The sequence below is a fragment of the Cheilinus undulatus genome, linkage group 14 (genome assembly GCF_018320785.1).
Source record: "Cheilinus undulatus linkage group 14, ASM1832078v1, whole genome shotgun sequence".
Taxonomy (NCBI): domain Eukaryota; kingdom Metazoa; phylum Chordata; class Actinopteri; order Labriformes; family Labridae; genus Cheilinus; species Cheilinus undulatus.
The window spans coordinates 10,977,842-10,994,866 of NC_054878.1; the positions used below are offsets into that span (position 1 = coordinate 10,977,842).

General features: G+C 40.9%; 1 protein-coding gene across 1 annotated transcript in view; it reads right to left on the minus strand.

The window, feature by feature from the left end:
• The window catches only part of kif26bb (kinesin family member 26Bb), a 46,697-nt gene that overhangs the window by 13,169 nt on the left and 16,503 nt on the right, over positions 1-17,025 (minus strand). The window contains exons 6-12 of the mRNA XM_041806037.1: positions 12,779-12,988; positions 12,344-12,437; positions 9,562-9,833; positions 5,990-6,167; positions 5,674-5,812; positions 3,434-3,593; positions 252-3,291 (exon numbers count right to left, since the gene is read on the minus strand). Of these exons, the coding sequence (XP_041661971.1) occupies positions 252-3,291; positions 3,434-3,593; positions 5,674-5,812; positions 5,990-6,167; positions 9,562-9,833; positions 12,344-12,437; positions 12,779-12,988 (4,093 nt within the window). The remainder of the gene's footprint in view (positions 1-251; positions 3,292-3,433; positions 3,594-5,673; positions 5,813-5,989; positions 6,168-9,561; positions 9,834-12,343; positions 12,438-12,778; positions 12,989-17,025) is intronic.

Here is a 17,025-nt window from a genome sequence, read left to right on the forward strand (position 1 = left end):
TACCCAACACTGGAAACAAGTGGTTGCTTTACAAAAAGGAAAGTACATGAGTCGGCCTAAAATGGGTCTTTGGGGTTATCAAAACACTCAACATGCATTCTTACATGAATTAACTGTGGGACTAGACATGAAAACTAACAACACCAACTACACACAATAAGCGCTCAGTTCTTGGATGAGATTCTGATCTTTTCAGAAGAAAAAGTCATCCAGCTCAGTTCATGAACGCCTATTTTTTGCAGGTGCTTTACCTGTGTTCCCCCTCCTCCGGGACGATCGACTGCTGCGAGCTACACTGAGCAGAGAGCCGCTGCGGTCGCTGACAGAGTCTCTGGTTGACGTGCTGCTGCCTGTGGCTTCACTGTCCCTCATCATGCTATCGTACCCACTGCTCACCGTACTGTTCCTGTTGGAGAAATGCAGGGATGTTTTCCCCATAGCTGGGGGCAAATCTCCACTTAACACACTGGTGGTGTCACTGGCATGCCCGCTGAGGTGATCGGGCGTGCGGGGAGCTGTCACTCGGCTGTATGGTGAAGGAAGCGGGGCCATTAGGTCTAATCCGCTTAAAGTGGGGCTGGAAGATCTCTCCTTGAAGAGGTCTGTGATGCGTCCGCTGACAAACCCCTGGATAGCGGATTTCGTGGAGGAGCATGTGGAGCTCTGGCTTGGAGTGCGACTGATTGAGCGGTAGGAGTGAGGAGGGGAAGAGGAGAGAAAGCAGGATGTCTGCTCAAAGCTGACAGTTTTACTGTCTGGAGACAGGCTGGCACTGCGGTTCACAGACTGCCGCAGGCTTTTATGGGGTAAACTGAGGTTCTTGATGCTTGGAGCAGACAGTCGACGGACTTTAGGGCTTGCCATCTTAAGCTTCCCTACAGCAGAAAGCTTGGAGTGGATATACCGAGCAGAATGGGTTTCAGAATGATGAGACTGCTCAGATCGAGGGTTCTTCCTTGTGCTCCTGCCAGCCCTGGGTAATGACCCATCGTCGTCATTAACTCCTTTATAACCTCGCTTACAAGCTCCTTCAATGCTTCCTTTAGAGCTGCCTTTAGAGCTCAGAGAGTTATTGCTACTTCCTCTGTCAAGGTTTGGAAAGTCTCTTGAGGATCTACCGAGTGAACTAGACCTGCTACCCAAATGCTCCAGTTTGAAAAGCCTATCACCATCCTCTATTGGTGACATAAGCCTCAGGTTTTCATGTTTTATTCTGACACTAGACATCTCAAACAAAGGTTCAACACCCTTTTTAGGAGCATGCTGTTTATACTCTGCTCCATATCTCCGAGGAGAGGAGGAATGGTGGCTCATTGGGGAGTGCTGTCTGCCTTGCCTCCTCTCTAGAGTCACCCCAGGGCTGCAAGGATTGGATGAAGTGGATGAAGTCACCCCCCTTGGGTCTCTGTGATACTCCATCATGAGCGCATCATGGTAGCCGTCCTTGAGATTGGCATTTTGCCAGCCTCTAGGCAGACTACCTGTTTTAAAGTAAGCAGGGACAGTTTCCAGGCTACCAGGTGCAACAGCGTCTCCCTTGGGGCCATTTCCAACACGTCTGGAGCTGACATCGCCGCCTTCAGATCCCCTTGGGGAGCTATTAGAGTAAACATGCTCCTTGTCTCTTGAGTGACTCTTGTCTGTATTCCTGGTTCTCTTTCCATGCATTTTGTTTTCTGCAGCTTCATTGCAGAATGCTGAGTCTTCCAACCCCAATAGGTCATCAGAGCTTCGACTAAAACGTGATCCATGCACTTTTTCAGGCTTTTTGGCATGTGTCTCAGAATCAACAGCACCAGTCCTCTGCTTTACAGCCTTACTATGCTCTTGACACTTCATATTATTACCTCTAAAATCTGATGATGACCTGACTTCTGGAAAAGAGTCTTTTTCTTTTGCACAGTCCAGCTCACAATTCATGTCTGTATCTATCAGCATGGGGTTTATAAAAGAAGGCAGGAACCTCATTTCTCTCCTGAAGTCTTGTTCAGGCTTTGCACCAGACTGAGCCGGAGGGCCGTTGTTTGCAACCGAGGAACTTCCAGCTGCCGATTCTTCAGTGACATTGCTGATGATCCTGATTGGCTGTGAGCTAGCAGACCCTTGAACCTGTGCCTGCGCACTGTCCCTGATACAAATGATGTTCCCCCCTGTTCTCCCTCTGTCCAGTGCCCCACTAATGGTGACTTCCTCCACCATCGAAAAGACAAGCTCATCTTGACCTTTGAGGTCCAGTGGCTGTTGAACTGTTACTGTGATAGTGGCTTTCATTTCCTTAACATCCTCGGTGGAGCGATTTGGTAAGACATCTCCTAGTATGACATTGGAGTGAGAAGAGGAGCAGGTAGAAGAAGGAGATATGGGGGAGCTTTTGCCGATTGGTGAGGATCTTTTGTCCGGTTTGAACCATTCGGCAGCTTCAGGACTCTCCTGTTTGTTTGATGGCTGATGTGCAGGAGAATTTTTGGCAGCTGTACTCTGAGTATTCACATCCTCAGATTTAGGCGCTCCACTTTTGTGCAGCTCAGACCGAGTTTGGTTCAGGAGTTCCTCGCTGGAACTGGTTCCACTGCACTCCTCACAGTCATACAGGCCTGAATCTTCCCTCTGAAAACTGTCTCCAGGTAAGGCTCCGTCTGTCTGCTGCTCTCCGGCTGAAGTTTTGCTGCAGCCTAAAGGCTGATCCAGATGTTTCTGTGGTGCATCTGAGGATGCAGCATCTGCCTGCTTCCCTGCTTCATTGGAGGGTTGTGATTTGCTTGCTATGTCATTAACTGGAGGGCCTTTTGAGGAAGATTTTAACACATCCATATCACTTCCATCAATACAGCCCAAACGCTCTTGAAGCTCAGCAAATGTGTCACATTTCAGACAGTCCCTCCCTGGTTGCTTCAAATCTCCTTTCAGCACGTCCATACTCCCTTGAACTGTCTCCTCTTTCTTCTTTGCTCCCTGCAGCTGAGGTATTTTTAAAAGCTCTTGGAGCAGAGCGGTAAACTCTGGATCCTCCATGTCAGCTTTGTTTGGATGCAAAGAAGGTATAATAGGAACAAACTCAGGTTGTGTCAGTCTTGGGGTTGCTTTGGACTGGACCAAGCCATATGAGTCCAGTTGGATGACGGTGTCACAGGACTGGTCACTACTGGAGTGATCGCCCACTTCTCCACGCAGGCGGAAACGAGGGACGTCAACATCTACCTCCTCGGTAGAGTGAAAGGCTCGCAGGGAGAAAGTGGTAGGACCTCTTTTTTCTCTTGTCAGACTCCTTCCACAGGGAGAGCATGAAGTGGACTGCAGACAGACATAAATCAAGAAGTTAAGTTAGTTTTAGAGCATTCGTTCATTTTAAGACAGAGAAAATAATCCACCTTTAGTCACTGACAAAAAAGAGACCAAACACAAGGATGACAATCCATATATCAATGATATTCACCTTTGTCCTTTTCTGTGTCTTTCGCATGCGAGAAGCCATCTGGATGGTGGATAACGTCTCCTGAAGATGTGCCAAAGAATCAGCAACCTGAGCAACCACTGTGGTATGGCAATTTACATGACCCAAGGACTCTTGAAGGAGCATGGTCAGCTTACTCCCCCTAAAGAGAGACAGAGCATACCAGACATTAACTAAAAGTGTGCAGAAGTTCTTTAAATCTTCACCCAGCCATATCTATTAGCATACACATTTTACTGAAGTTGTTAAAAGTAAATGGTTTTTAGTGTTGGTAGTGTTACTTTTTAAAGGTATCTTGTTACTTAAGATCACTGCCATATAAAGTAACTTTTTATTAAATGATGCAGCTTTTATATCACTTCATTACATAATGAGAAAAGCAACAGATTAGAGTACTTTTGCGTTACCAAAAACCAAAACCCTTTGGTTATGAATTTCAAATATAGATATTCCAGATGGCACATTGCATTCCCTGATTATTTATATTTTTCAAGGCAGGAAATATCACCATATCTGGCTGGCCATATCGCTCAGCCCTGGTATGTCTACCTTTGTGTCTTCAGTATGTCTTTTCTATTGTCTCTGTACAGCCTACTTTACAGTCCTTATAATTAGCTTATCTTTATCATAATGTATGTATTTTATGCATTTATGCACGTTTATCTGCATCTCTGTCTGGCCTCTATCTGTGAAGCATTTTGGTCAACTCAGGCAGCTTTTAAATGTGTTATATAAATACATTTTCATCAGTTTGACACAATGTGCAACTTCTCAGCCTAATAACAGGAATAACACATGAGATTTAACCTTTGCAACTCTGTTCTATGCAAAAGATCTAACAGAGACAGAGACACAGAGAATTAGACACAGCTGTTTCAATGAAAACTATTCATGTGCTCCTCAACCAAAGTTTCATCAGGATGTAGTTCTTGACCCTTAGCTATTGTAGCTACATATGCACATTGGCAACTGTAGGTTTACTGTAACAGGGCTATTCAATTACAAAGTCAACCGGGCCAAATTTTAAAATCAAGAAATGTAGCCGGGCCAGACAGTTTGGTGCCCAGTAAGCAGCAGGTAATGTCAAATTTGGAACCAATACAGATCAATTTGATGAAAAATATGCACTTTTTATTCATAGTCTCCCTTTTAAATTGTCAGTGTGACAAAAGCACATCAAAAAGTGTATAAAAACACAACAACAAAAGAGCTAAATTTGAACATAACCTGAAGTAGTAGAAATGTTTTTTTCACTTGAATGAAAATAAAATTAAAGAAATGGAATGAAAAAATAAAATGAAATTCTGTAAAAAATAATTTTGGTCACATCTTACCCAGGCATTTCTTAAAGTGCATAAAAACTAAATCTGCACAGTTGTAGCTACAGTTGAAAAGTACATGTTTATGCTCGGTATCTTGGGGCTACTTCTGTCAGCATCACTAGCCACGCTTCAAAGTAATTTAGTGCAGGGGCGCTGGTAGTTGAGTGGTTAGGGCGTGCACCATGTACGCGGGCAGCCTGGGTTTGAATCCAGCCTGAGGCCCTTCGCCGCATGCCTTTCCCCCACTCTCAGCCCTGTTTCTGAGTCTATCCACTGTCCTCCTCTATCCGATAAAGGCCCATCTTTGAAAAAAGAAAACAACACAGTGCATTGTAGGTAGACTGTTGCTAAGCTACACCGAGGTTTGCATTCACAGTCTGAAATACTGTGGGAATTTATAAAATTTTGCCGAACAGGTTGCCCTCTGCATCTCTGGCATGACCACAGGCTGGGCCACTTGGGGGTTGGTTCTGGGCCGCATGTGGCCCCCGGGCTGCTAATTGAATATGCCTGGACTATAAGCTATCTGTCTGTAAGTTTGAGAGAAACAGAAACAGTGCAGATGCTTCAAGAGTTTTTGTTTGTTTTGCAACAAAGGTAAACAAAAATATGGCATTTAAGGAATTATTTTAAAAAATACATAAATTATTACTTAAATGCAGAACTAGCATGCATCATTACTCATTACAACAAAAAATATTCTAACATATACTTCACAAGACGCTTATCGCAGGAGTTGGTTTTTAGCCAGTATGAAATGGACTTACAGGCAAAAACGTGTGTATTGATGGAAACCAATTTATGTGACAGTACACACAGAAATTAGTTAAAATATATATTAAACTAATTGAATACAAACAAATTAAAATGTGTAAATGTATATAGGAGTTCCATTCTTACTTGTTGGGGATGGTTTTCTGTCCACTCAGTAGAGCCAAGACCACTGGTCCCAGTTCAGAAAAAGGAGGCTTATTTTGTCTCATCCCCCTCATACCGCTACATACATCTATCATGGTCAGCTTCGTGGGCCCACGTGCACCTAAAAACAAAATTTTAAAGAAAGGAGGATAGTTGGAAAGCAAAATAAAGAAGCAGTGGATTGCAAAGAATGTTAATGCATTTAGGCATTAAGGGTTAACCATGAAAATAATTCATGGGGAAACAAGCAAATTCAACAGGGACAAGCTGCCCAAGCCACTGAATAATTCATGACAACCTTTGCCGATGGTGCTGCTCTCTGTGCGAGGGGGTTGGATGTAGAGGGTGAAAAACATGATGGAGCTGTGGGACAGATATGTGATGAAGTCATTGTGACGACGGGCTGCGATGGCCGCGTCGAGGAGGGAAGCAGCTCGCTCGGCAGTTGGAGCTTTCACTCGGTTGTGGTTACGTAGCTGGAGACAGAAGAGGAGAGTCGTTGAGTCTTATAAAGAAAGGATCGTTCTATTAGCTTAAAAGACATCCCTCGGCTGTTTGATTTATTCCTGTCACATCTATGTCATTATGGTCCCTCACTTTCTCTGTTTTGAAATGACTCATTAAGAGAATGGCCCGCTCTGGGCAGAGCTTTGCACATTTTAGGACACTTTATTGATGACTGGTACTTCATTTATGCCAGTAATAACACATTTTGGAATAATAGCTCCATTCATACAGCAGGTTTTATTCTAACAGTAATCAACAAAGAAATAGAGAAATGCAGCAGAGTGAGGGAGGAGAGCTCCACAATCATGATGTAATCAGATTTGATCTTGTTCCAATCTAATAAGTAGCATTCCCTCCCTGTATTATCTACTCATATGTGTAGACCATTAACTAAATGACTGGATAGATATTAACCCTAAAAGTGTTACGATAAAATATCTAGAGCAGTTTCAATAACATCCCAAACTTCTGATTAATGATTAGCAGCAAAACAGTTTATGGTAAAAATGTTTTATAGGAATACAAGTCCATGTCCAGATCACAGCTTTTTATTATCCATCAGACAACATGGATTTAGTTTGTTTTCTCTTAAATGGATCGTGAAAATAGAGCCAAGAAATCAATATTGATGGAAACATAAAAAAGTCAATTTTCTACATTTACAGGAGGATCTTCTGTGTTTTTAAAGACTCGTTTTTAGGCTTGTTGGGCTTCATTCACCAATTGTTACGAAGAAAAAAATGTTCTTAAAAACAATTCACAAAATTTAGAGTAACTAAAACCTAAGATCATCTTTTTTCAGATCAACACCTATGTGTGCAAATCTTGACGTTTTAGCATCAAGTATTTAAGGTTTAAAGGCAAACTCAAGCCCTACCTTTTTAGTCTGGCTTTTACCTGAATTTAATATGCTAATCTTAATCTGTTTTAGTAATTTAGGTTTTATCTTATTTTGTTTTAATTTCAGAATTATCTTTTAGTAGTTTATCCTCTTGTCTTACTGTCTTTTCCCAAGTTCTTCTTAAGTGTTTTATTTCCCTGTTTGAGCATATTGCCGTTACCTTTTAGTGTTTTTTATTCTCATTACAGCACCCTTTTATTCTTCTACACTTAACCAAACCTCCAGTGTTGACTCATTTTAAACCTTCAAGATGGCGCTTCCTCGGTGCATACTGGGTACATATATTTTCCTGTTCTACTAGTGTCTCATTTATGATGCATTTTTACCAATACTGTGAATGGATTATGGCGGGGTGGGTAAGGGGGTCAGGCATAGTGGGTCTGGGTCATACCCCCTTTTATCTTCTTTTAATTTATCTGTCTGTGTGTAAAGCCCTTTGTGCTACACTGTCTTGTATGAAAAGTGCTATATAAATAAAGTTTGACTGAGTGATTGATTGAAGTATTTAAGTTCCACAGGTTGTGTTTAAAATGTGCACAGTCGCTGCCCTTAAAAGGTCTGGCAGTCTGCTGCAGCTGATCACACTTTATTGGCTGTGAAATGAACTCCATGCTGTGAAAATGTGGCAAAGTCTATCTGGTGTGTCAATCTAAGAACACTTAAGAGCACTCGCTCTTAAACATGTTTGAGTGTTGCTGTATGGTAAAATGTTTACTTTACTAAATTAAAAAATACAAAATTATTGATTATTTATTCTAGTACATTTTTAACTTAGTTAAGCACCTACTTTATGAAATAATGGGAACAAATATATAATATAAAAAACGGTCTTTATCTAAGTCATGTCATATTTTATTTCAACTTCAAAATGCAGAATTATGAAAAAAAAACTTGGCACCAGAGATTTTTTAAAATTGTATGTTATGATTGTCATGGCCTAAACTACTGCTGTTATCAGTATTATCATGGTATTGAAATAATTTGTTGAAAATTTAAAAAGGGACAGGTTTGGAGGAGGGCACTTTATTTCACTCTCTTTGGAGCTGCCCAAAAATTAAATCATTTTGGGTAAAAAATTATCCAAACTACATCAGACATCATCTCTGTTAGGCTCCATGTTTGCCCTCGAACATTCAGTCATGGACTCTTCCCACCTGAACTAAATCTCTCAGACACAAATAAAACTAGATTTTTCCTATGTTTACTTCAGGCAAACAAACAAAGACATCTGAACAGTTGAGAACATGAAATACTGTACTAGAGTTTGGGAGGGCGTTTCATGGACTGTTTGAGCAGATGAGGAGCAGCTAAAGCCAGTGAGTGCATACTACACAGCCTGAGGGTTTTGTTTTTGTTCATCAAGCCAACAATTAAAGGTAGGCTACTGCGTTTTGGTTTAATTTGATTCATAATGCTCATTAGCATTCGGCTAAAGGGCCTACTTGTCTGTCTGTGTCTGTGCACTCAGACAGACCGTCACTGTAAGTGGTACAGGCATGAAAGAGGAGAGACACAGGGAAGCCTCATTTACGCCATTAACCGTTTCATTGTTACTCAGCACTTTAATAAAAAATATTCATGAAACACTTTAAAACATTCAAAACCTTTCCACACAGGTATGTAAATGTGTTTAAATCATGTTTCATCATTTTGCAGCATCAGCTACAGAGTAATGTAGGTTTTCATCAAATCATATTAGTTTCTAAAAGAACATAAGATGTAACCAGTGCCCCCCTCAGACACACACCCTACAGATTTGAATCCTGTCGTGCATCATGTATGGTGCTTCTGAGGTTACTGCTTACTGAACAACTGATATCATCTAATTTATGTGTTTGTGGCATATATTAAATATCAAATGCAGGTATTGAAGATGTAATTAAATTATCCATTTTGCACATCCACTCTGGATCAGTATTTTCTTATAACATATAATTTATATATTCTGACTTGGACATGACTTACATCTTGCTACTTTTCTTCTCCCCACTGTATTTGCACACAGCACTACTGTCTCATGCCCTTATATGGGCATAAAAGATGCTTTTTCTCTATGCTAATAAGGAAAAAACATGCACAAGCTTCCAGCATAAGGCCATGGTACTTATCAGTTTAAGAACACATGCATACAGCTCATTGTGTAATGAATCTGACACAGGTGTTGGTGAATGAGGCCTTTTGTATTTGTATCACCTACAATATACTGTTGGAATTTCGAAAAATACTAAAATGAACAAATACAATAATTTAGGTTAGTTGGTGGCTTAAATACAGAGGAAATAAATGAAGAGAAGATGTCTTGTTGTGCTGTTGGAAATCAGAATAGGACTGAAAAAAAATTTGCAATAAAAAAACTTATAGATGCTCTTTGAAGCAAAACAGATTTTTATGGTTGTAGCAGTAGCGCTCCAAATAAAAAATGAAGAGAGTTAATCCAGAGATTTAAGAGCAGTCCCTTCTACCTGTATTCCATAGACGGGGTCCTCCAGGAGTCTTATGTGAGCCTTTGGACTGTCGTGGATGCTGCCTGATGAGGGGACCACCTCTCCTAACAGATCCCTCAGAGTGTCCTCCTCTCCACAGCAGAGCTCTATAGCAGACACCGACACCGTCAGCTCGGTCCAGGTTTTCTCCCTCTTTCGCTCGATGGCACTGTACAGCCAGGAGATGGCAAAGGGAATCAGCCCGAGCTTCTGGATGCTCTCACTGCTCCCCACCATGCTGGACCAGGAGCCTGAAGCAGACAGCATAGCAGAAGGATGTATGAATTCAACGTTTAAAGATACAGACATCAAGTTCACGGCCTAGCTAGCCTTCAAACTCATAGAGCTGTGCTCACTAGTGCTTAGCAGAGGGAGCCACAGCACGTAGTCCTGTTAGTTTCCAAAAGGGAGAGAGCTAAAGAAGATAACAGAAAGGCAGCTGCTGGTTAATAAAGGAACCACTTTTATGTTGAAGATTCAAGCCTGGAGCAATGTGAAATAACTTATTCTGATAGCAGAATGTTCTGCACATGTGTGACAACCCCTAAACTGCATTCAGAAAGTATTCAGAACCCCTTCACTTTTTAATTTTGTTATGTTGCAGACTGATACTACGGTAATTTAAATTAATTTTTCATGAATCTACCTTCAGCACCCCATCATGTCAAAATGACAGAATTTTAAACATTCTTGCATTTTTTTCTTTTTTAACTGAAATATCACACTGACATCAGTATTCAGGTCCTTTGCTCTGTATTTAGATGAAGTCCCTTTGGCAGTAATTACAGTTTAGTCTTTTTAAAAATGACACAACAAACTTTGCACACTTTGATTTGGGGATTTTCTGTCATTCTTCTTTGCAAATCTTCCCAAGCTCAGTCAGGTTGGATGGGGACCGTTTGTGGACAGACATTTTCCGGTCTCTCCAGAGATGTTTGATAGAGTTCAAGTCCAGGCTCTGGCTGGGCCCCTTTAAGACATTCAAAGAGTTATCCTATGCTGTCTTGGCTGTGTGCTGAGCGTCATTGGCATGTTGGAGGGTGAAACTGCAGCCCAGCGCTGCAGAACCGGTTTTAATTGGGTTTAATTGAGTCCCTGCTGCTGAAAAACACCCCCACAGCATGATGCTGCGACCACCATGCATCACTGTTGAGACGGTATTTGGCAGGTTTCCTCCAGGCATAACATTTAGAACAGAGGCAAACCAGTTCAATCTTGGTTTCATCCAACCAGCTAATTTGTTTCTTACATTCTGAGATTCCTTTGCTTCTTTTTTGCAAACTCCAAACATACTTTCGTGTGTTCTGCACTGAGGAGAGGCTTCCTTCTAGTCACTCTGCCATAAAGTCCAGATCAGTGGAGGGCTACAGTGATGATTGTCCTTCCGGAAACTTGTCCCATCTCTACACAGGATCTCTTGAGCTCAGCCAGAGTTACCCCCAGGTTCTTGGCCACCTCTCTTATTAAGGCCCTTCTCCCCGATTGCTCAGTGTAGCCGGGCGATCAGCTCTTGTCCTGGTTGTGTCAAACTTCTTCCATATGAGAATTATGGAGGCCACTTTGCTCAAGAGAACTTTCAAAGTTTTTTGTATCCTTCCCCAGATCAGCACCTTGCAAAAACCCTGTCTCTGAGCTCTGCAGGCAGTTCCTTTGACCTCTTGTGGCTTAGTTTTTATTTGATATGCATTGTCAGCTGTGAAGCCTTTTATAAACCCTTTGCAAATGTTGTTAAAAAGGGTCTAAATACTTACGTCTGTGATATTTCAGTTTCTTATCTTTGATAAATTTGCAAAATTCCAATATGATGCATCTGTAGTACATTAACAGTTTTGTCTCTTGTTTTTTTGTGGTCTGTCTTCACAACACAATGTATAAGTCAAACGGTTACATTCATTTTACTGATATAGCTCAAAGCACTGCCATGTTATAACCTTTGCTGAGTAAAATCACCCAGCCATTTTTATTCACTGTATTTTATATGGCTGGATAAAACCTAGTGCACTTTTGCCCCACATTCTGAGTTATGGCCTTATTTTACTCTCTTTTGTCTTATCCAAACTCTAATTGAATAAGGACAAGAGAATTGGTTTACTTGAATTAAAGGCCAAGCTGCCTATTCAGAGAGAATAGTATTCTGTGGAGGAGATTGATATCCCCTGGCTGGGGGCCACATGTAGTTTGTATTGGCTGCCTAATTCAATCAGATTTACAGAGAATGGCGTCATGTGAAAAAGCAGAGCCAAGGAGACCCTGTCCTTACCCTCTGTGTGTGTGTGCATGCACCACAAATCTATTAAACCTCCTGACCGATGCTAAGTGCAGGGCTCCATCTCTCTAATAGCAGCGTATTACAGTCCATTTTGTCTGCAGTCCTGTGCTATCTCAGAGCCTCAGTGAAATCAAGAAAATATTTGTCAGTTCTCGCTTCATGTAGAAATCTATCAGCTTGTGGTAACCTTTTAAAAAAGCAAAAGTGTTGCATAATTAATGTGTTTGGTTTTATTTAGGAGAGAAAAGATGAATGACTGAGAGAGAGAGTTAAAATAGGAACACTTCTGTGTCATTACCGGAAAAGAAAACAGAAAATGTGCATCCAAAGTGCAGAGAGAGTGAATGGAGACAGGGGCTTTAAGTGATAAAGAAAGGGTGAATGATTGCAGGAGTGGGACAGAGAACAAGGGGGAAGGGGTTAAAGATAAAAGCGTCCCCCTCCCATCTAAAGATTTTAACCCCTGGCCCCTCACAGTGACCGATTACTCACCCACATCAGCACATCCCAAACCCAGAACGCATCCATCGCTGCCGCTGAGCACACAGCGGATGACGTCAGCCAAGACGCCTGCACACACCTCAGCCTGGTCAGGGAGAACAAAGAGCAGCAAGGAATCTTATGATTCATAACTGCACTGAGAAAGTACATCCAGTGAAATCTGCAGCAAAGGAGGCATGCATGCTGGCTCTGTAGATTACCTTCAGCTCAGACACTGTAAGCGAGTTTGTAGACAGTTGAATTTAATTAAAGAGCCATGTAATTGTGGCTGCCCTATCAGTTTTCAGGTCATCAGAAAGGGAAAGGAAACCTCTCTTATATGTCCTGAATGCTGAACAATGTGCCCGTCATATTCATCTTTCTGTGTTAAACAAATCAATAAAAGAGTGCAGTATCAGTGTTAGTAATCAGGATAAAGAGCCAAACCTGGCTCGACTCCTGAGGATAAGCAGCATCAAAGTTGAAGGTCTTCACAAGATGTTTTCCCTCCCTGTCCAGAGTCATTGTAGAGTGTGTTTTGCCTCTGCTGATTGGCTCCACTATAGTGACTCTGTTCTTGGACGATTCAACACGGAGAACAGGTGGTTGACTTTGGCCCGTGAACAGAGCTGGGTTCACCCTCAGCACGACTTTGACCTGCATACAAGAAGGAGAAGCATGTCAGAAACTGAACATAAAACGGACACTGATTAATTAAATTGCATGGGATAACCATAGGCATGATATGGCAGGGTAGTCCCATAGGGATGTTAATGTCAATATGTTTGACATAATCCATTTAAACTGACAAATATTTGACAGATAGACTTGAGATTTGGCTTTAATGGCTGTAGTATCTTCAGTGATCTCTACACTGACTTTTAGTCTGGCACCATTAGACCAGGGTTGTATCTGAAACCACATTCTTTCACACTATGCATCCTAAATCAACAAAGCATTATCAAGGATTTAAAGCTAGTCTAGGTATTCAGATATCAGGTGGTAATTAATGCTTTGTGTTGATGCACCTCGATGCGTATTGAAATCAGTTTACTATCTGATAAACCAAACTACAAGCAGAGATGGTCTGAGATGCTTTCATCCAGATTGGATTGGATTGGTTCTGTAGATGCAAAACCTATTGGGCCGAATTGAAGGCCATCCTATCAACGGATGTCAACTTGCATTTTGCAAGCAAGAAAAGCATGGCTTTATTTATATTTTATTCTAAAGTGGCTCATGCTGAGTTCCTACCAGTTCCACAGCACACTGTTGTTAATAAGAGTTTATTTTGGGATATACAGTATCACAGAAAAGAGAGGGAGAAATAGCGCTGATTTTAATACCTGCTTTCATTCGGTGTTAATTGCACCACTTTTACTGCCTGTTGCAGTTAGCGCTGGTCTTAGGGTTAGGGTTAAGGTGCTGTTTTTAATGAGGCTGAGTTGCACGTCAGTGGTGCAATTTTGCTCTAAATTTTGAATACTTCTGCCCCTATACCTCATTTACATACATGTAAACAGGACACAGCGCTGTTTGCTCATTTGAGCAGACTGCTTGAATTTTATATGCAGTTAGCATGGATTTCCCATTGTGTGTGTTCTGTGGATCTGGTGCAATCTTTTTTTTTGCCATTTTTGGAGCTAAATAACGTGCAAAAAGCCACACTATTCTGTAAAGGATCTGCCCCCAAGTTTTTTTGCAAATCCACCAAGAGGAAGGAAGAAGAAGATGTGATCATGGCACTACTTGCATCAAAATTTCTTCATGCACTGTGCAGACAATGCTGTCTGTTCTGCATGCTTTTACAGATGTTTTTATTATTGAGAAGATACTAGAGATGTTCTGATACCATCTTTTCCTTCCAAATACCGATTCTGTTAACAAGGTAAGTCCCGATCCGATGTCAGTGTGAATTTTCTGGACTGACTGTGCAGACTAGCAAATTATTATCTCCGCCAAGGAGGTTATGTGACCGGCAGGGTTTGTTTGTTAGCAACATAACTCAAAAAGTTATGGATGGATTTTGATGAAATTTTTAGGAAATGTCAGAAATGGCATGAGGAAGAACTAATTCGATTTTGGGAGTGATCTGGATCACCATCTGGATCCAGGAATTTTTTAAAGGATTCTTTACTATTTACTATCTCCGAGTGCTTTTCTAGTTTTAGACCCGTGTCTGACTCAGAGCATGGCTCAACGAACAGAATCATAATGTACAGCATCTCTGTGACTCTAAAGTTGTTTTTTTTTTGCTGATATTTGAGTTTTACTCCTAAATATTCAAATAACAATACAGGGGGCTGCGTCACAGGCTCTCTCTATTTCTCCATTATGCTCTATTCAGGGAGCATCACATGATCACAGAACAGCCTGCCATTGGTTGACAGATCCTCACAAAGGGTAAACAATATGGCAGTTAGCATTCAAGCATTTGAGCTAGTGGTAATAAGTGACTGTAATTGGATTAAAATGGATTAAAGGTGTTCAATATCATGTTTACCAGTGTGGATTTAATCATTAAAGTTCTGAAAAGTAACAAGAGTTCCAGGCTTGCTGAAAATGATGCCACTAGGGATTCAAAGGCATCAATAGTGTCAATGGGAAAGGCACAATGGCTAATTCTAAGAGGAAATACAAATAAGAGGCAACGATTTATTGTTCAAAAGTTACTTAACTTCGGATGAACTGTGTCACTTATAGCACTAACATTTAGCATGGCTAAACGAAGCAATATATAGAGTTAAACCGAATGGTATCAGATCAGTGCACAGACTTGTGTACTCACAGATACCAATACCTGCATTTTAAGCAGTATCAGACATATTTCCAACCCTGGTTTCAGACTTGGAACAACTTCAGAAGATACTGATGATGACCCTCTTCCTACTTCCTCATCTTCTACGCAGCTCAGAGGATCAAGTGGTCTGTGCCGTGTGAATACAATAGTTATTGAAGAGACAGGTTATTTGATAAAGTGCCTTTACAACTAGACTCACTGATGAGAACCCTGAGCCCGTTTAAGCTAGAGCAGCAAAACACAACAAGAATTATTTGAAAATGGTGGAACTTAATTGATCCCTCAGAGAAAGTATCATTAAAAATTGTGTGAGTTGTTAGAAACTACAAACAAACAAACAGAGACAAACAAGAGCACAGCTGGGTGAAGGACGGATGGGCGGCGCAGCAATGCAGGAGATATGGAGGTCCGTGAGAGACAGGGACCTCCAGTGGATTAATTTTTCAACAACCACAACAACACAAGTATGTAGGAATGATGGTTGTATACGAAACACATGCATCTTTTTTGTATGTAAAGCATAAATGAAAGGATTTATGTAGAAAGAGTAAACATTTCAAACACTCTGAGACATCTTATAAGGAGTTCTCTATTATTTATTAAAAGCAATGGCGGCGTAGCTTTTACACAGAAACTTGTAAGTGATTTTAAAAGAAGCCTGCGATCTTTAGCAAAGATTGTGAGCTGAGTAGGTGTAACAAACTTTTAAAGTAAATCTGAGCACCAAAGGGAAGCATTAAAAAACAATGAGTTTGAAAACAGCAAGTTTAAAAATATCCTCATGTAAAATTCAGCAAGTCTTAGTCATCCCAGACTGTTTGCATCCAGATATGTGAGGACGTTGATAGAGAGGGAAAACTCTGAAAAGTATGTACACAGAACTCTCAGATTGGCCAAGTAAAGCCTCTAAATGTGCAGTCAGTTAGAGTGTACCATCGACTTCTATGTTTACCATTTCTTTGAGCTGTCTGAGACTTACTGTTTACTAAAACAGAGGTTTCAGCTCAGGAGACAGACAACAAATGTAGCCGTGAAGTGGAAGTAATAGTTTCTCTTGGAGTCCCTGATGCTCAACCATCGGAGGCTAGGATGATATTTTATGCAACACGGGTTGTGAAAGACATCAGCTGGAAGAGAGAAACCTTCCAGGAGAAATTAAAGTCAAAAAGGATTAGGTTTGAAGGTGAGCTTAAGATGGCTCGTAAATGTTTATGGCATCTCTTAACTGAAGCAGATCTGAGCAGTTTAACAGATTTGTTCTTGTGCTTCAGAGACATCCATTGATTTTAATGTGTTTGCTTGGTGATGAACATGGCCGGAGGCATCATGTTTTTGGGTTATTCATTCATTCTGTTCGTCTAGGACATTCTAGTGAACATAATATCTTCAAAACACTTCTGTGGATTTTCTTCAAACTTTGCAAAAATGTTCACCCTAATCAAGGATAAACTGTCTTGATTTAGGAGGGCATGGGTCACAGGTCAAGGTCATGACACTCAGCATCTCTTGTAATGGAATGCAATATCTCCAGAAATCTTTAGGAGATTGTCCTTAAATTTTGAATAAATGTCAACTCTGACTAAAGAATAAACTGAATAGATTTTTGAGAATATAGGTCAAAGGTCAGGATCTTTGAACTTTATGCAAATCGCTTGCTTGCTGGGTTATTCTTGTAAACAATATCTTTAGAACACCTAACATGATTTTCTTAAAACTGTGCACAAAATTCTTTTTTGGCTTAAAGATGAACCGAATAGGTTTTGGAGGTCAAAGGCTGAAGGTCAAGGTCATTGGGCCTCACGTTAATCCCTTGCCTTTTTGTTCATTCTTGTCAAGATGATACCTCAAGAATGCTGGGACAGATTTTCCTCACAGTTCACACTAATATTTATCC